This window comes from Etheostoma cragini, chromosome 11 (assembly GCF_013103735.1).
Source record: "Etheostoma cragini isolate CJK2018 chromosome 11, CSU_Ecrag_1.0, whole genome shotgun sequence".
Classification (NCBI taxonomy): Eukaryota; Metazoa; Chordata; class Actinopteri; order Perciformes; family Percidae; genus Etheostoma; species Etheostoma cragini.
This window is the reverse complement of record NC_048417.1, coordinates 23,964,267-23,985,660: the sequence shown is the minus strand read 5'-3', so window position 1 is coordinate 23,985,660 and position 21,394 is coordinate 23,964,267. Positions and strand designations below refer to the sequence as shown.

At 40.9% G+C, this 21,394-nt stretch overlaps 1 protein-coding gene across 2 annotated transcripts in view; it reads right to left on the bottom strand.

Moving 5' to 3' along the window:
• The window catches only part of LOC117952503 (carboxy-terminal domain RNA polymerase II polypeptide A small phosphatase 1-like), a 38,193-nt gene that overhangs the window by 13,641 nt on the left and 3,158 nt on the right, over nt 1-21,394 (bottom strand). The window contains exons 2-3 of one of the 2 annotated variants that reach the window (XM_034884858.1): nt 13,515-13,663; nt 9,080-9,181 (exon numbers count right to left, since the gene is read on the bottom strand). In XM_034884858.1, the coding sequence (XP_034740749.1) occupies nt 9,080-9,181; nt 13,515-13,663 (251 nt within the window). Of the gene's footprint in view, nt 1-9,079; nt 9,182-9,933; nt 12,908-13,514; nt 13,664-21,394 lie in introns of those variants that run through there. The other variant, XM_034884857.1, reaches the window with a different exon arrangement.

The following is a 21,394-nucleotide window of genomic DNA, read 5'->3' as shown; positions in this document are numbered from 1 at the left end:
TAATTTTCAAATTGTGTATGTTTAGCATTTATGTTGTGGGTACATTTCTGAATGGTTACAATATGGTTATTTGGTTACAACATAGGCTATACAAATATATTTTCAAGTGACATATTTGGTCTATTTGTACTGGAAAGTGGTCTTGGTAATGTGATCGGCTTGTTTCTCGTAGAAATGGAGCCTTTATTTCCCCAACCACTCAAAATGGGTAATCTTAAACTTTTAAAAAGAAACTGGGTCACCTTTAAAATGTGGTGGGCTAACCTGCTCCAGAACCGAGCAGCGTTTGAATAAGTTGGATGACTTAAAAGGGACAATTGAGCCATACATCCAAATACTTATTTTTCCTTGATTCGTAGTGCGATTTATCAATCTCGATTGCTTTGGTGTTGTTTGACCAGCGGTGGAGATATGGGCCGTAGAGATTTTTGCCTTCTTTCTAATATAATGGAACTACATGGCACTTTTCACCGTATCAATACAGTTGACGGGTGTAGTTTGGGAGAAAGAAAAAAGTTCCTACATGAAACTGCTCACAACTCTGTGGATTATCTTGAGTAACCAAGTCATGAGTGTGTCGAGTGCCATCTAGTTCCATTATATTGGAGAGAAGGCAGACATCTCTACAGCCAACATCTAATACACCAAAACAATCTATATCCATGAATGGCACCACAGGTAAGAAGAAAAATGTTCATTTTTATTTTGGGGAACTATCCCTTAAAGAGTAATATAAATAACTGACTACTCCGTAGTGCTACACCTTCATGTTCATGTTTTTGTATTTGTTTAATTGCATCCAATTTTTCTATTTCAGGTAAAATGCAATATTTCACATTCTAAAAGGTTGAAGAATTAGTCATACGCTGGCTTTTCTCTCCACTTTCAACCAATTCCAAAACGGTTACCAATAATGCTCTTTTTAACATGTGTGTCAAAGTAATAATAAGTTTAATTATCCACCTTGTGTTAAACATGAAGTTAACAGAGTCTGACCCTGTTTACACATAGCCAGTTGCAATATCTAGTGACATCCTTTAGGACATCTGTGACCTGAGAAGGACTAAACACCACATGGTATTCATTGCATGATTTGTCTTGACATAAGAGCCTGGGCTTTTGCCGTTGACTATTTTGTTCACTAAATGCTACCTTAAAAGGTATCAAACTGCTCAAAAGGAAGCTAGTTATTTGAAGGAACAATCTAAAACTCAATACAGTATTTGAAAGCATCTTTACTCACAGTACATTAACACTGATTGATTTACATATTCTAATTAAAGAGATGTGAAGTTGTAATTTCCTTTTAGAAACAGTGAAGTATTTATATATAAATGACTCAAGTTACAACCCTTTTTCTGAAAGAATTATTGTTGATAATCTTTTTTTATCATATTTACAATACTAATTGCAATGTCCTATTGGAACACTGCCGTTAATAGCTGCACGTATACTTGTCCTTTACAATTTACTTTTCAGTCTTGAAAATATGATTTTAACTATTATTAGGGGTCCAAGCCCTTAGCCCGAAACAGCTAAAGTTTTTATTTTATTTAATTTTTTTTTATCATTTATTTTATTATTGCCCTTGGCAACCAGAATGAGTCAATTGGCAACCGTTTCATGGCCTCTGGTTGCCCCCTTTGGCATCCACCAGTTCAACATTTGTGTTTTTTTAATATACAAAAACAAATCATATACGATTTGGTTAAAGTTTAAACACTAGCTTCGAGAGCAACTAGGGTTGGGTACCAGTACTAGTCCTGACACCAGTACCTGAAATTCAGTTCCAGGTACCCAACAATACTTTTTCGGTACTTTTCCTCTCTAATTACGAAAAAATTATTTCAATTGTAAAAAAAATTCCAACCTATTAACATTATGTAAATAAATTTGGAATATTTTACCCTGACAGAAATTAAACAAATATAAAAATAAAAACCTCTCTTCTCCTAAACCCGTCACAACCTATTAAATTGAACACAGCGGTTCAAATTTTTGGGCACCCCAGGTAAAAATTTGTATTAATGTGCATAAAGAAGCCAAGAAAAGATGGAAAAATCTCCAAAAGGCACCAAATGACTGATTAGACATTCGTATATTATGTCACAAAAAGTTTGATTTGATTTTCATCATTTACACTTTCAAAATAACAGAAAAAATAAAGAAAAAATGGCATCTGCTAATCTTTATGCACATTAATACAAGTTTTTACCTGGGGTGCCCAAACCTTCAAGCCCCACTGTAATTATTAATTTGTGTGTTTGTGTGTGTATGACGGACCTCCGCTCTCTGTCAATATGCAGAGTGGGCCGATAAGCTCATACTTCCTCTCAGGTACCAACATTTGTTTGATTTGACGTGAACCAATACTCTGTAGTACCGACGTGATTCGGTAAAGATACCAGGTTTGTACCCAACCCTAAGAGCAACACAACATTTCAGCTGAATTATGGCTTTTTATACACGCGTGCTTGTCAAAAAAAAGATACATGCAGCACATTTTTTTTATTCACTTCAGCGGCACATGTTAAGCACCGCGGATTTCAGTCCCTCATTATGGTGCCACCTAGATAAATGTCTGCACTGCTCTACGATGCTCCGAAACAGAAGTTAAAGGCAACAGAACTAATGCATTTTTAGGGGTCATCTGCACAAAAATTGGCAAGGAGACTCTTATCTGTGAACCCTTACGATCAAAAGTTATCAAAAGATTTTCAATCACACCTGCAGGCGGCCAGAATAAAATACAAAATGCGTTTTGCCCCTTTACCTCGTTGCCACATCGTTCACAGAAAACAAGCCCAATACTTATTGGGCTTGTTTTTATAGCACATTGCTATTGATATAACAAGCCCAATACTTATTGGGCTTGTTATATCAATAGCAATGTGCTTTGTGTGGATGAAGCATGAAGTTGATGTGACTCATTTAGCAACTGGCTCTCTGCCACGTAACGTTACTCCACTACTAGCTTGTCATTCAGTTATTGTTATACCTCAGCTCTATGACTATGTTGTGTATTGAGTTACAGGTTTAACCACTAGAGGAAGGAAACATGGAATTCTCCTACACTGCCTAGGCACCAAAGGCCAACCTATATTTTATACACTCACAGATGTAGGTACAACTTATGATTCAGCAGTAGCTGCACTGCATGCACATATCAGCCCAGCAGTAACTGTTGCGGTGTAACAACACATGTTCAGACTAAGAGCGTAGAGACCACATGAGACTGTAGTTAAGTGTTTGGGCACGCTACGTGAGCTTGCTACATTGTGCTGATGATACGGGACCAACTGAGTGAGCATGCTAGGTGCATAAAACTATGTGACAGACAAAAAAAATAAATGCAAATCTGACTCTGGAGACAGCAGTAAATTTGGCGTGTCAAGTGAAAGCAGCCATTGGGCATGCACAGACTCTAGCTTCAGAACATCATGCTTCAGTGCACGTGGTGAAGGTGAGGCCAAAACATTCATTCAGAACCAGAGCAAAGAGCAACTTGTCCACCGAGCCTGCAGCAACACTGAAACAGGATCAGCTAGATGTGGACCAGCAGCTCACCTGGCAAACGCTCAAGGCTGCCCTGCAAGGAAAGGGACTTGCCGAATTTGCAATAAGATCGGACGCTTTGCTCGTGTATGTAGTCCAAGCAAAACACAGCCAAAGTAGGCAAAGTGGTTGTTCTGGAAATGAATACAGTGCAGATGATTGAAAATTATCAACCAGATGACAAATACAGTGACCATAAATGTCTACTTCTCGTACTGTGGAGCTTCTTTTTTTTTTTTTTTTTTATAAAATACAAATGTCCCTCATCTTAAGTCCACTAGTAGCGGATAAGGGATTTGCTGTGCCAGTCATTCCTGAGCACTTCTACAGAGCGCACTACAGTGGTGTGCCGCTTCCTGAGCCAGAAAAAACGGTTAGTGATTTACACCAAAAACTGATGTTCCAGTGCTGGGTTGGCTGTCAGCCACAGTGTGGTATGCAACCACTACAGTACTAGCTACAATGTATGTTGGGAAGACAGACACAGGTTTGTTGGGAATAAACTTATTCAGGGTACTGAGACTTTCTATTGACAACAATATTGTGTCCTCCCCTGTGGTTCCAGTGACAGAGACCAGACAGATTAAAGCTGGATTGGGGAGAAGCTATGTCTTGCTAGGTTTCATTCACCGTTTAAAAGTCAGGGAAGACGTCTAGCCTGTCCAACAAAAGCTGTGGAGACTCCCACTCAGTGTTAAACAAGCTGTCTCTGCTGAATTGGAGAGATTGCTAGAAATGGATGTGATAGAGAAGTTTGACGCATCCACATGAGTATTAACCCTCTTTGTCACATGACCAAAGAATGGTACAGTGAGTGTGCATGGACTTACGTGAACCAAACAAGGCTGTAGTGATGGACAGTCACCCACTTCTCCATATGGATAACCTATTCTTGGAAATGCGTGGAGCCACTGTCTTCTCCACCACTGATTTGGCAAATGCTTATCATCAGGTGTTACTTGCTGAAGAAAGCAGACACATGACTGCATTTATAACTCACAAAGGGCTTTTCAGGTTCGGTCGGGTTCCATGTGGACTGTGTTCAGCCCTGAGGAAGAGCTCCAAAAGGATGTCTCTTGTGCTAAATGACCTCAAGGGGGTCCAGAACTGGTCAGGATGATGTCACAGTCTATGGCACAGAAAAGAAGGAGCATGACTGTAATCTGCAGATGGTGCTTGCTGCGCTAAAGACAGCCGGCTTCCAGCTCAACAGTGAAAAATGCCACTTCAACCAGACCAGCTTACGGTTTATTGGACACATCATCTCAGCCCAGGGTTTGCTGCCTGACAAACAGCACCTCAAGGCTATTACAACAGCTTCAGTGTCTAGCGACGCCACCAACTGCTCTCATTCCTGGGGCTCACAGCATGATATGCAAAATGTGTACAAAACTATGCATCTCTGTTGGAACCCATGAGAGAATGCTTTCAGTGGATGGCCACAGCACAGTCAAGTTTTGACATGGTCAAGACTCGCATTGAAATTAGCTCAGCGCTATCCGTCCCCAGCCTTCTTACAATTGTGGTCACGTACCCCTGCTCAACGGGAATACTCCATTGAAGATAAGGAGGTGTTAGCCTGTGTGTGGGCAGCGGGAAATCGGAGGACTTTCTTATTGGAGACAAGATTTACACTACGTACAGATCACCAAGCCCTGACCACACTGTAACACACAAAAGACTTGCACACGTGAGAATGCTTATTGTTCGGTGGTCAGCCGGACTCCTGTGCTTCACATACGACCAGGTGTAACATGCAAGAGCAGAAACTATGCTGCTGACTGTCTCTCCCGTTTGCCTCTCCCATCTGAAGAGAATGCAGAGCCAGTGACTGAGCCTGAGCTTTTAGCTCTGCTGGACACAGAACTGAACGCTCTCTCAATCAAGGACTTCACTGTGGCATGTCAAGAGTGCCCAGAGCTTACTGTCATCAGGGCAAAGGTGAAAAAGGGGTGGCCTAAAACAGCAAAGTCTCTACTTGCATTGCTCTAACCCTTTGCTACTAGAGATAAACTCTCAGTCCAAGATGTGACAACCTACAGGGGCCCTCACCGAGGGCTGGTCCCTGTGGCCCCGAGAAAACAGCTGGTAGATCTGCTACATGAAACTCACCATGATGTTGTACGTACCAAGCAGAGGCTGCAAGAATTGTACTGGCAGGCTTGCATTGACATGTGAGAACAGAAAAGCATTAGTGCATGTGTGACCTGCCAGATGAATGATAAAAGTGCTAAGTCGCATGCTGCCCCACGTTAACCACTTCAACTGCCAGACGGCCCATGGCAGAAAGTTGGAACTGACATTATCGGACCGTTCGAGTCAGCAAATAGGAAATTTGAAATTGCAATTTCTCAGCCACAGTAATTGGTATAATTGCAAAACTTTAGATTATTGTCCTACATGCCACTCCGAGGCTTGGTGCCAATTTTAGTAAATTTGCAATTTCAATTTACTTCAGACCTTCCAGCTCACGTGTTTTCCTGGCTTTTGCCTCGCCGACCTGCTTTGGGTTCCGCTTTGGCAAGCTCCGTGGTTGGCATGGGGGTGACAATGCCCCTGGGGCTTGGACCCCATTCCCATCTGTTTGCAGTTCTAGTTATTTTTATAGCTTACTTGGGTTTTAAGGTGCAGGAAGGTTCTGCATCGTGAAACCAGAGCACCCGTAAAATAAATAGTTCATGTTTAGGTGGCACATGAGCTAAGTCGTTTACGGTAAAAATAAGTAATGTGCCACCTAAAAATATGCATAATGATGTAGTCCTAATCCTATTTTTGACTTGGCAAGTAGATTGTTTGTTTTAACAGTCAGCATGGAAGCCGACAGCCTAATGAGACATCCTAGCTGTTTTAATACCTGACGACTTTGATTACTTTAAGTAATTAAAGGCCAAATTATATAAAGAAGCCATTTAGTCTAAATTAAACCAACGGAAAAAGAGTAAAGGGATTTGGATGAAAATGTAACTTTTTTTTTTAATATAAAAAATGTATTAATTATTTTCTAAATAAAGCATTTCCATGACTGCTTCGTCTCTAAAACAATTATAGTTACCCAGCATGCTACAGTGTATATATATACACATTGTATACAAATTTTGTCTAATATGGTTTCAGTGAGATCTATTTTTTACTCCAATAAGTCCATGAACATCTCAGTGCAAAAACTACTTGATGACGACAGTTGTATGATAACTAAATAAATAAGTTCTGGATGACGATGACGACATCAACTCAAAGCAAAAACTGATTCTTGGTTTATAACCTACCAGCATCTTGTGCTGGGAAAATTACATAGACAACGATTTCAAACATAGGCAATGACTGTTTATCTGTGTTTATTCATTTCTTACTCATTCGTAAAAGTAAATCTTTCTTTTAAGTTAAACCTCCACAATATGCCTCTAAACATGTGTCCCCTACTTCACACTTGCCTCATAAACAACGTGTCTGCTTCCTACGGACACCCCCTGTTGTTGCTCCTCAGTCACTAGGGACAGCTAAAAAGTGAGACTCTGTTTATCACCGGAGTAAGCAAAATGGCAACCAGATGCAGGCGCCTGGGAGATAGGCAAAGGTCAGGTTGCCCAAACTCAAAGTCAGAAATGGAACTAATCTATGGAAAAGATAAATCTCTGCACTCCGAAGGTAGAATGACGGCAACTGGCACCGGGGAGTCTGAAGAACAAGATGAAGTGTTTTGTTTAGGATCAGAGTGTCTCTCCAAACATGATAGGGCTTTTCTGTTGGGGCAGAGGAGGAGATAAGGGGTTGTCTAGTGGTACGCGGGCACCAGAACTGTGGTGTCACCTTGTTACTCTGTTGCATTTTGAACTGCTATTCTTGTCATTTTTGTTTGATTGTTCTCTCGAGAAAATAATTAAACTCTTTCATCGAATATCTAAACTTTTAATCCAGTCTGCAGCCTGTCTTTGTTTTGTTTCATCAAGGTCTCAGTCTCAGGTTGCAGTCCTCTCCTTTTCATACAACTGGGAGTCTGATGGTGCGTGTTGAGGGAATCTCATACCTGCCGTTGTCGTTGCGATTCTCAGACCGATGTCCTCCACAACCCTACTGGGCCTGCAGTCTGTAGCTATCCACGTCGCTGTGGCATTCGTTAGCATCTCTTGCCTTTGTTTATCTCTAGCCCCCCCGCTGCATCTAACGTAGTCTACCAAAGCCTCGCGCCACTGTGTGTTTCAGTGAACGATTTGCTGGTATCATCTGTCAAGGTGATATTTCAGACTGGAAGTACTCCGGTGATAAGAAAATTTGACTTTGTAGTATTTACAAAGCCTGTGAGCAACAAACTTTCACAAAAATGAAGAAATAATAAAAACTGTGTTAGCGCGCAATAAAAGAATTGTCGGCGTTAATTAATTAATTAGTTAACCCAATAATAACGCGTTAACTTGACCAGCCCTAATATATATATATATATATATATATATATATATATTGTCCCTGCTGGTTGCCTTGGTAACCACAGGGTGATTACAAAACTCCAGGATGTTACTGCTCCTGTTCAAGAAATACAGTAAGTGTGCCATTTTTTTGTTAAAATGGAGTGAAACCACACTCAACCCTGCCCAAACCAGCACTATGCCCGTAAACAATGTATGTAATAATCATTTTGTGTCAGTTCTATGATCTTCTCTGATCTCCTCCAGCGTCCCACTCCCTCCCGCTCCCTCAGATCCTCTTCCTCCATAAACCTCTCTGTCCCCTCCGCCCGTCTCACCACCGTGGGGGACAGAGCATTCAGCCGCTCTGCTCCTCATCTCTGGAACTTCTTACCCCCCCCCCCCCCCCCCCAACTCAGAAACATTGATTCATTACCTCATTTCAAGTCTCAATTCAAAACACATCTGTTGAAAACTGCCCATTCCACCTAAATGTCTATTGCTTTGCCTTTTCCGTTGTTTTGCTGTTGTATAGTATTTGTTTTGCTCTTGTATTATGTATAGTATTTGTTTTGCTGTTGTATAGTATTTGTTTTGCCGTTTTATTATGTATAGTATTTGTTTTGCTGTTTTTAATATATGAATACCCTGTGCGGCGTCCTTGAGTGCCGAAAAAGGCGCCTTTAAAAATTAAATGTATTATTATTATAATTATTATTATTAAATTGTTATACTCTACATTTATGACAGTTTATTTATACCTGTGACAAACTGATTTTAAATCATGGGAAACCTTCAAACGTAGAGAACATTGCATGGTTCTACCCCTCCCCCACATGGATCCAACCCTTGGGCACCCAGATAAAAGGACGGAAATGAGCACATAAACTGAACATATTTTACCGTCTCATTTTTCCAAAAAACAAAAGCTTATACCATCAGAATACTTTGAATTAAGCTATAACCATCGGGAAATATGTACTATTTGTTATTTGATGTTTTCGGTATGCTGATCCATTTAATGATCCCTTTTGAATATGTGTCTGCTAGTGGTTGTTCATCTGTCACCTTTCCCAGGAGAGTGTATAGTTATGAGAAAAAGTAAGTCACATAGGCCAGCTTACCTTAAATGAACTATGCACTAGTGTTTCATCCAAATCAATGACCACACAGATCTTTCCTGCATCAGTCGATTTTATCCGGGGAAGCAGCGGTTTTGCTGGAACCTGAAGACAAAAAGAGTTTAGACCTAATGCTCCTTGAGCCTTCAAGCCCCCAACATGAGCAGCAGTGACAAATAAATACAATATATTTATACACACACACACACACACACACACACACACACACACACACACACACACACACACACACACACACACACACACACACACACACACACACACAGTGTGTATTATATATATATATAAAAATAAATAAAATAATACAAAATAAATACCATCCCAATTTGTAGGTGTAGGACTTACGGCAGATTCTTTGCGTGTTTCTTGTTAATTAAGAGACTGAAGTGTGTTGTGGTGTTAGTGTGAGGGGTTACAGGAAACCTTGGATGCTACAGCTGCTGCCCTGTTGACGGAGCATGTAAATATCACTATACTGTGGCCCGTCCTTCAACAAGTGGCTGGAGATCGGTGTTTGTTAATGTGATTCTGATGCTAAAAACAAGCTGGTGTGAGCAGATTTGCTGTCTCTAACACTGATCTATGGGTTTGTCCGTGTAAAGTGAAATGCCACATGAGGATGATGGAGTTTGACACACATACCACACAGTCTGCTAAGCTGGGAGCTCTTGTAACCTTTCCACAGTTGCTGGTACAGTCTTAATGATTTAAAAATAGACCAAGAGCATTGGTGACAGATTTTACTTCATTCTGACATATTTTATGGTTTCTCCCACAGTTCTAAAACCTCAATTGTATCTACTCTAGCACTTCACAGCTAAGGTGCAAAGCTATACCTCCTCGATTGGTGGAATGCAGTACTCGCATTCACAAGGCTGAGTGGATATCTCGTCACTCCACTCATCCTCGTTGGAATCCGTACTTTCGGAGGCCTTGTTTTCCTCAGTCCTTGCCTCCTTTGGTGAAAGTTGTATGATAACACTGTGAATAATATCTAAAGTAGGTTTTATTTCTCCTCCTTTTTCACCTAGTCCACAGTCCCCTTCTGATTCCGAAGTTTGTTTGTTGGTTGTTTTTTCCACAACAGAGTAGTTGGCAAAATCCTCACTAAATTCAATAACTTCAGCAATTTCAACTCTGGATGCTTTCAGGGATAAAAGAACATCTTCTCTTTCGTTCCTTGAAGCATCCCCATTAATCATCTGATCATATAATCTTCCTTCCATAATAAATCCATTCAGGGCTTGTTTAAAAGATGACTGAATGCTTTTAAGCTGATATAGATAGTATTCCTCAACACCTGGCACACACATCTCTTCCTTTTCCTCGTGATCTACCAGCAACCAATATGGCTCCCTTTCTGAACAGGCCATAAAAACGTTGTCTTCAGGCTCAGTAACAACAACCGTTGCCTGTAAATGTCCAAAGGCAGAGGCATTGTCACAAAAAGATTCATATTCCTCAGCAACAAAGATTTCATCTTCATAAGCATCACCTTCAACAGAGATGTCATCTGCACATGGCGCACTCATACTCTCCTTATTACCAGAGGGCAGGCAGACCTCAGCTTCTTCTTCATTGTAGATTTCAGTAACATGGCTGTCAAGCGCAGTGTCCTCATCTTCCTCACAATTCTCTTCATAAAGGGCAAAGACTTCCGATTCATCATCAACAACTTCATCTCCTGATAAACTTGATCCGGATTCTTTAATCCAGTCTTCAGCTTGTTCCTCTGACTCACAAGACCCAGTGGAGGCATCATCTCTCTGACTTGCATCTTCCTCATTAGTATCTTCACATGCCTCTTCAAGAGGATCCAAATAGGTTTCCAGGACATCAATTGTTTTTTTGATTTCTTTAAATTTGTATACATTTTTGGCACGCTTCTGTGCCTCAGATTGGACTTCCTCAAGATGCAGGCGGTCATGGATATCTCCCCCGTCGAAGCAGGAGATGTAACGTTGCTTTTGTGAAAACGTGTTTCCCCAATAGTCGGCTCGGTCAAATAGATCAAAGTGATCCTCAATCACACTATCAACAGTAGGTGTTATTGTTTGATCCTCATTACTGCCGTTAATACTGCTTTGTTCTATTTCGTCATCTTCTTCAAAAGATTCCCAGTGTGTATGCTCATCACTTGAATATTCTTGAGTGGTCTTTTGGGATTCCCCAGATGAATCAGAGCAGATGTCTGAAGGAATGCTGCCATCAGGACAAGTCTTAAAGGATTTGGTTTCAATAGAAGAGCAATCAGAGGAACCGTCTTCTTCCATTCCAAACTCTGAGGAACACTGCTTTGAAGTAGCACATTGTTGATCGTACTCTTGGCTTGTTTCAGAGTAATCGGTTTCACACATTTCACAGTGATGCGCAGACATGTTTAATGCAGTGTCATTTGGAGAGTGTTCCTCAGTGAGCTGGTGTGTCTCACAGCATTCACTTGCAAAGTGAACATCTTCACGGTCATCAAAATATACATGTACAGGTGTGTCAAAATCGGAGGAATCGACATCCTCTGATAATGTGAAGGACTCTTCGTCAATAGTCTTGGCTTCATTGTTCTCATCATCTTGCTCAGGTTGACAGGTGTCATCCTCAGAATCATCATCATGATAATCATCATCATCATCATAATCATTAGTGCATTCATCATACTCAAAATGTTCCGTGCCACAGTCCAGTAAGTCTTCTGAGTCAGAGACATTAGGTGTAAAACCAGTCCTTTCACATTGCTGAGAGTTCTCTGTTGATGTGTCTGGTTCAAAGTACTCACACTGCGGATCACAAGACTCGTAATGTTGCAGAAAGTCAAGGTGGTCTCTGCATTCAGGTATGAAATCAGTCATTTCACACTGCCCAAAACCATCATGGTTCACTGCCAATGTATCTGGCTCAAAGTCAGAAGACTCAAACTGTTGATCAGAGGGCTTGCATTGCTGAAATAATTGGAGGTGTTCTGCACAGTGTTCACAGCAAGGACTACATTCGGAAGCTAAGCTATGATTAGCACAGTGCTCAGAGGACTTGCAAGGTCTAAAACACTCAAAGTGTTGAGCACATTCGTCAAATGGTTGGCTTAACCCTAAAGTCTCACACTCATCAACATTCGGGTCGGATTCAAAAAATCCATCGCTTTCTGAGCATTGCTCAAAACTCTCAGAGTGTCCATTGCAATATGTACAGGGTTCCATCTCCTCTCTATTTATGTTGCAGTGTTCCACACAAAGAATAGAAGGGTCCATTTCTTTGCTGACAACAGTCTGCTCAGCATATTCCACAAGGACCTGTATGCCAAGTTCAGCACTTCCCTTTGAAGGGCTGGTTAAATTGTCCGCTTCTGTTAATTTGGGAACCTGGCATTGTTCAGCAAGCATGGTCTCAGTAGACAGCTGCCCTTCCCCGGAGACTTTACCTTGCTCAGAGTTTTCCAAATACATCAGGAAATGATTTCTTAGTCTGGATTTAGTTTGTTCAAAGTTTTTACTCCATGCTTTGGTTCTGGATCATGCAGAGTCCAAGTCCAAATGACTGGGTCCATAGAAAGTGGATAGTCACATGACTAGTGAGTGGCGGAGGGAGGGGAGTCACCGCGAGCACAGCCCCCAGAGAGAGTAACAGCAACAGGAGCAGCATGCACGTTGATATGACAGTTTGTCACAACCAAAACTGAGCCTAGCACTTGACTCAACCCACCCCTTTCCCAGACACCAAGCAATTTATTTTAGGGACTTGGAAAGACGTGACAAATAACTTCTGGAATATCAAATCTCTATAAAAGGCTGAACTAAGGCATAAATCTGAAACTGACACCTGAGAACGTCTTGGCCACAACGGCCAAAACCATGCTGTTTTCCAAGAATACATTTTCCACAGGAAGTATGGTCAATTGTCCAAAAATGTTGATAGTGGTTACCATACTGTTTATGGTTTTTGGTAAATAATTCACTTTTCTTATTCAAACCAGCATTACACACTAATTCTCTATTTATTAATACAGTATTTCATCATTAATTGATAATTATTGGTGTCTAAAATAAATCCTTTATGAGTCCAGGAAAGAACGTATGCTCTTATTTATTTATGTAATGTGCCTTGCTCGTGGCACATCTACAGTGCAGATTTTTGCAGTGGTCTTCAGGTCACACATCTCTGTAATATTTACACCGTGTCTGCCCTTCTGACCATGACGCCCAGTCATCTTGATAGATGTCTTAACATGGAGGATTTTTCAGCACTGCTGTACTACTTCCAAGCAGAGGTGCTGTTGTAAACATGAAAAGCTTTGAGGCACTAAAACATATTTCATGCTTCACCAGCTGTCAATCATGTTGAACACATGCTGCTCAAAGACGATAAGGAGAACAGAAAGTTTATAATCGCAACAAAGTGAGAAAGGGATGTTAAGAGGAAAACTTACTTTTGACAGAGTCCCATTTTCTTCTACCAAGAGGGGGGTGTTGTTTTTTAGTGGAGGTGGCTCTGATTCTTTGCGACATAGACAGCAGAAGAGACTGTCAAGAAGGCCTCTGCGGCGAGGCTTCTTGGAGGTGGAAACTTCATTGGCACCTGGAACAGAGCAAGAAAGAGAGGAAACATAAGGTATGATGCTCATATGGTATCAACATGACAGAGAGGCATAGATTCCACTTATTCTTTCCCAGTACTGATTTCCATATTTAAATAACTGTGCTGATACCAACCCATAAACCTAGCTGACTGGACCTGATTAGGATTAATTTTTTTTGTGATTACATTTTTCTTTTCTTTTTTTAATAAACAGTGACAAACAATTACATTAAACAAAGTAACACTGAGACGAAGAATTCTTTGTACAAAATATAGAAATAATAATAATTAAACAGAGGAAAGACGGGAGGGAGGGAGACAAAACAACACACACAGGAACAGACACACACACAGACAGACACAAGACAAGGGACCAAAGACCTGCGCAAGTTAGGTCCGGGCTGTAGCACAAGCCTACAGTCCGGACCTCACAGAGTCACCGATGCTGCGCAGCGTGTCCAGAGTATTCCCCGGGGCACCATTAATCCGCGCCGTGGAGAGTTCCAAATAAACCACATAGGAGAGGGTTCACATGTGGAAAGACAGGTCGTGTGGTGGTTTCCAACAGGTTGCAATCATTCTTTTTGCTGCTGTAAGTCCAGCAAACAGCACATCTCTGAGCTTTAGAGAGCTGGAAGGCTACCAGGTCATTCAGATTCAAGACATTTGATTAGGATTGTTCTTCAGTGTTTAACATCAATGACAGAAGTGGAACCAGTCAAATTACTCATTAGCACACTCTTTGGATCGAATTAATGTTTACTAGATTGTGATTTATGTTTTATGTGTTGTTACAGTTTTTTTCCGCCAATAATATACTGTGTATTGTGTTTAGACCCTGTTCACACTTGGTTTTAAAAAGCATCTTGGACGATTGGAAGTGGACCGTGCTAACACAAGTTTGAACAACTACCAAGATGCATTGTGATCCGATCACTGAAACAACTTGCCGAGGTGGTCTGGGGCGCATTTGACAACATACCAAGTGTAAACGGGGTCTCAGTCACATCTGCCCAGGGCTCAGGAACCATTTTATGATGTTAGTATTAGAAGTAGTGCTGATCCAGAATATCTGATCTGTGCGTCCCTCAGGCTGGTCTGTCAGCAGGACCCGACTGTGCTCTGTCATTCTGTATATTGCTTGACTATGGTTATTTTAGGTGTGCAGCAAAAGGTTAAAATACATTGCATAACCATGTATGTATAGGTGTAAATTTCAGCCCCAAAATAGTTGGATGAAAACATCCTGGATCAGTTTCATTTCCAGTGTATGTTTTGTTGTTTGAATACCAAGAATTTGCTTAAATAAATACCATAATGACTAACACTGAACTAGGGATGGAAAATGTGGCAAAAACATGTCCTGATTTTTCTCAAGCAGATCACAATCCATGATCTTATCAAGGTTCTTTTTCATGAACATTTTCCAAGTCACCGAACAATGCGTCCAAACTAATTTCCCATTTGCGTGCCAAATTAATCAGAGCATACAAGGCCAAATTGCCTCCTAAATTACCATATGACCGGCTGCTGGACAACAATGTAATATTTAAAAAGGCTATAATTTTGAAATGGAGTCCAGTGAACACCAGCACAGTGCTTACCTAACAGGTCTTATGACTTCATTTTCATTTGATCTCCCTTAACATCACACAAGTGGTACCAAACATCCTATCAACTGGTGTCAGAGTGATGAGAGTTTCCAAAAGAAGAAAAAAACCTGACAAATTAGCTGAGTGGTGATGAGCAGTCAGAGCTGTCAGCTAAGCCACTGGGATGCGGCTCACACAGGAATAAATCTGTTGCCTCAGTAGACAGTATATCAAGGGCTTGTCATCTTGATTAGGGTTTAAATGAGTAATGATTGCAGAGTGGCACAGATGAGCAATGGTCTTGTTTAGCAGACAGAAAAGGGAGTCTGTGCACAAATGTTCTAGCATTATTATTGATTTTAAACTGTCTAAATTTCAATAAAGTCAATTTAGCAGGTTCTTAACTTTCTACTGATTGACGCAAAACTGATATTTCCACTTTGAAAGTCTGTTCACTGCAGCACCATTATTCATAACAATGCTTCCTATTTTCATCAATGCATTATTATAAAATGATTCGAACAATCTAATTATAATTAAGGAATGAGCTGTACAATTTAAATACAAAACACAAACCCAGAAATAAAAAAACAAAACATCTGAAAATACAGAGAAAAAAATAAAAAATACGCATGAAATATGGCTAATTCTAAATTTAGTTTTTCTCAATCAATTTGGAATATTTACTGAAACAAACTTACAATTGTTAAAAGTGTAGTCCTCACACCACGTAGTACATTCTGGAGCCCGACAGAGAAAGGGTTTTTAAGGCTGATACCAATCAAAATATTTGGTTATTTAAAAATCCAATATTCTGATATATCGGCTGATATACATTTTTTTTTTTTTATCCAGAAACGCGTAACAAAACATAAACGGATTTCCCTAACATTAGTCATTTGTAGTTATTTATGAGTTGTCACTAAAATAATATAATACTTTGTTTTGGCACAACAGAACTTTAAAATATATTAAAGTTCTGACAAATAAAATGTATAAAAATACAAACTTAAGATATGAAACTTTAACAAAAACACAATAACAAAACAAACAAAAAAAATCTGTTTTACCAACAGGGACGTTGTAGAGCATCCTCTGGTGAACAAACGATGCAACGCCAACACTCATAACATGGTTGAACGTTGAGTGAATATTCATTCATCAAAATCATTCATGTGATGATAAATGATTCTGATGAATGATTATTTAAAAAATAAAAATTTGCCTTTATGAATGCCGATACGGACAGTTCGGGACATTATCGGACGGTAACATCGGCCCGCCGATTTATCGGTCAGGCTCTAGAACATTCAGCTCTGTGTCCTTCAAAAGGTGATTACTTAATCAAAATAATTAACCTGTTTTAAATCTATTTAAATCCATCAATGAATAAATCATTGCCATCTATGTAAAAATTGTCTTTAGCATTACTTAGACCAAGACAGTCAAAATGCTAAGACATCTTGTCAAATGACGGCGTAAAAGTAATATTGTCTAGTTGCTAACATTGTATACAGCTGAATAGTACTGATGTCAGCCATGGCACACACACACACACACACACACACACACACACACACACACACACAATACTTGTTTATTGAATGCACACACTATCCAAACACAAAAGAAGCTTGCACAGAAAAACACATACAACAGCAAAGCAACTATAAATGATGATAGTCATGTGGACAACTGACCTATTAATGGTACAGGTTACAAAAACCTTTATTAACCACTCTATTTGGCCGAGCTTTATCTCTGAACAAGTCTGACCTACTTTAAAGTGTTCCCTATGGCGCTGGCCTGTTGACTACTTCATTCAACTGGGGCTGAAAGCGGACAAAGCCCCTGGAGAGCTGTCGTTATGCCGGGGGCATGCTTGTTGGGACATAGCTCTCTTGGTCAGAGGATGAAAGGTGTGTGTGCAAACGTGTGAGGGGACTGGGCAGGTGAAGCTTGAAGTGTTAAAAACATCACGCTGCTCAGTGCATTACCTCTACTGATATTACACATCGTAGTGCTTAAAATAGCCTGCCAGGGCAGCTGCTGACAGCGGTTAACGACGATATTCTATGTGTATATATAGACCTGCATACTACCACCAGGCCATAAAGAGTCACAAACAAAACCTTGTGTCACCTACAATCCACAACAGGAAAACCATGCTGTATGTTTACACTGCACAGAAATGCTTCATAATGAAGCTGACACTGTAAACTCTGCAGTATTATGTAATTCCCAAATTTTTCTATTGATCATGTCTACATTGCAAATGTCAACGGAAACCCCAGCTGCACCGGCTACTAATAGAATGAGTTAAGGTCCAAAACAAGAGAGCTCACAAACCACAGGCCATTTGAACTGGTCTCATTTCAATCCCCTTTGGTTTTTTATGTGCAAATTAGGATAGATAATGTTCTGATAGATATAATGTATAATTACTGTGAGGATGAGCAGTAAAACTATAAAATTATTAGCAACATTACCATTTAACCATTTGATATCCAGACAAGTCAAAATAAAGGGGAGCTCAATGGGAAATATCTACACTCTACTGATACTGAGGGCATCTCATTCATCATTTTCATTGGTCTCCAGACCCTTTTTGCCCTGCACCTCACCAGTGGGGATGTGCATACTACCCATATTGCTCAAAATATTTTCAAGTGGTCAAAGAAATGCCAAGTTCAGGTTAAAATTCAAATTGTGTAACCTCTTTTGTTTATTTAATTTGCCAGGTTAGTGTCTCCAACCCCCAGGCCACCAGGTCGCCTGATTGTTCAAGCTTTTTTGACTAACATCTTCAGTTGGGCATTGGAGCACACAATCTATTTGAGTGGGTGTTGAGTGCATCACACGCATTTTATTATATGAAATAAATGTGTTTTGGTGTTGTGAGGACATTACAAAAAACAAGGATCAGCCATAAGAATGAGAATAACCCACGTGAAATTGCAAAATTACTTCAGAATCACGGAGAGTTTTAACTCCATGCTTCACGGTTGGGATGCTGTTCTTGGGGTTGTACTCATCCTTCTTCTTCCTCCAAAGGCAGCGCCTGGAGATTAGACCAAAAAGCTCTATTTCTGTCTCATCAGACCACATGACCTTCTCCCATTCCTCCTCTGGATCATCCAGATGTCATCGGGCCTGGACATGTGCTGGGTTGAGCAGGGGGACCTTGCATGCGCTGCAGGATTTTATTCCATCGGTCTGTTAGCTATTCCATGTGAGCTAACAGACACTAACTAGCACCCAGAGCCCTGTGAGCTAACAGACACTAACTAGCACCCTAGAGCCCTGTGAGCTAACAGACACTAACGCGCACCCTAGAGCCCTGTGAGCTAACAGACACTAACTAGCACCCAGAGCCCTGTGAGCTAACAGACACTAACTAGCACCCAGAGCCCTGTGAGCTAACAGACACTAACTAGCACCCAGAGCCCTGTGAGCTAACAGACACTAACTAGCACCCTAGAGCCCTGTGAACTAACAGACACTAACTAGCACCCTAGAGCCCTGTGAGCTAAAATACACTAACTAGCACCCTGTGAGCTAGGGCTGCACAATTAATCGAATTTTAATCACGATCACTATTTTGACTTCCCCCGATCAAATTTGCGTGATTGAGCAATTTATTTAAATTAGTCATTTCATAGAACGCTTTTTATAGAAGCGCATCTACCGCTCCGTAAACCCGTCTGCTCATGTGCCAGTCAGTTGTTCCCTGCATCGTGCAGCTTAGTTTCTAGATGTTGACAGTCACAGAGGACAGAGTAATGGGAGGACAATTCAACAGATAGCAGTCGTTTATACGTCGGCCTTAAGGTTTACCAGTTTACCAGTAAACGCATCATTTTGTCCCGTCTGTGTTATTCTGATAACAGCAGTGAGCAGTGCTAGTTGGTGGCGGTGCTAGTTAGCTTCTGTTAGCTCACAGGCTCTAGGGTGCGAGTAATACTTACCTCTAGGATGCCCCGGTGCACATAACCTCCTCGCAAACGCGGCAAGGTTGTTATATGGATATGGTTTAATTTTGCGTTACATGACCCATTTCTTCTGTAAAGCCGTGCCTGTGTTGGATCTCTCCTCTACTCTCTCTCCTCTTACTCTCCGCGCAGCCCCCCCCCCCCACAGCGGCTGCCGGTCTACATTTCTGGCATTTGTCCACAGTTTTAATTGTTATTAACACACCTGTGTATTGTTAAATATGAGGGGCAAACCTGTATTTGTACTAGTGTTTCCATCGGTAACTGCCATCGCGGCCGCCACGGCAAAGAACACAGAAGAAGTTATTGAACGCAACTAACTTCAGTTGGTAGAGTAACAGCTTGTGAGACGGAGCTGCTGGACCTGGGCCAGAGATGTGACCCATGGCCAGAATTTAATAGTCCATAAAAATGCAGCACAATGACGATACAGACATTTCATACACACGACATGTGTATCTGCCTTTCAACCCGTGCTGGACCTGTTCATAATGAGTCAGCCGTCTCTCTGAGCCTATGTGATGATACAATTTGTTTTGGTTAAAATCAACAAATAATCATGAGAATAATCGTGATCACAATATTGATCAAAAATAATCATGATTATCATTTTGGCCATGATCATGCAGCCCTACTGTGAGCTAACTAGCCCCAACTAGCACTGGTCACTGCTGTTGTCTGAAAAACACAGACGGGACAAAATGTTGCATTTTACTAACCTTGAGGCCGACGTACGACCAACTGCTAGTTGTTGTGGGATTTTCCTCCCGTTACTCTGTCCTCTGTCTCCATCTAGAAACTAAACTGCGCAGTGCAGGGAACAACTCTGACTGGCTCATGATCAGACAGGGGTTTACGGAGCGGATGATGGGCTTTGCAAAAAAAAAAAAGAACAGAGCATTCTATGAACGGAATGACGCATTTAAAATATCGCTTTATCAGGAAAATTTGACCTTGGGAAGCCAAAATTGTAATTGTGACAAAAATATGATTAATTGTGCAGCCCTACTGGGGAGATTATAAACCTTGCTTAGCCAAGTTTTACAGAAGCAAACACAGTCAGCCAAGTTCTAACCAATAAGCTCATTCACGAAGCATAGTATTTTCCATTTTTGATTAATCCCATTACCGTGATTGTAGCTGGATTCCTTAGTTGCACCTAATTTTTAATTGGGTTTTTACTTTAAATCAGTCTCATGGTAGCAGAAAGGGGCAAGAAGCAAACTGTACTGCAACATTCCTCACACCTCTCTGCCCGGGAGGCTCGGACACTGATAACGAGGTTATAGCATATCCAAAGGGGCAGTAACGACCTAGCGCCACATCAGCATTTTTTAGCCTACTTAGTTGAAAGCAGGCATATCTCGGTACTGCTTCTATTCCTATCCAGACACAGAAAGAATGAGGCCTCCCATGACCATGACTTTCCGTCACTTTGACACCTGATATTCTGTTACAAACTGACAACTTGCTTCACATCCCTCCAGAGCAAATAGTATGGCAGGTTTACGGTGGCCAAGCTGCTCAGGTCAGAACCATGTTTGGATCTGAAAATATTCACCTTAAGTCCAATGATGAAATGACTACTGTAGTTATTCCAGTTGAAGTTGATGTGCTTACTTCAGTGATTGATGGTGCACACACACACACACACACACACACACACACACACACACACACACAGACTATACATATATGCAATGAAAGTTTCCTGGAGTTAATGGGTAATACCTATATGGCTGGAACAATTGCTAAAACTACCGTCAGGCTAAAGACAGCTCCCCCTTTCCAATTTCTCTGGCCCCTCACTTCTGGAAAGCAGACATGTTTTGGACTCATGACCTCTTGGCCAGGAGGAAGTAATCTAAGAGCAGGCTGGAGTTGGCTTGTACAGTAAGCAGGACGGTGCTGCCACCTTCTGACCACACCCAGATTTAATAAACACAACAGCAGAAACACTGCACAGTGACAGTTCATCACTGGCTGAATGTCCTGTCTTCATCCTGCTTACTGCTGATAGGTCATTCAATAAATAATGAATAAATTCTGATTTTATCAGTTCATTCCGATTCTATAAGGAGAATGCCATAGCATAAGAAGCACCAAATCACATCACATCACTCAGTGGTGCGATAAAACACGTACAG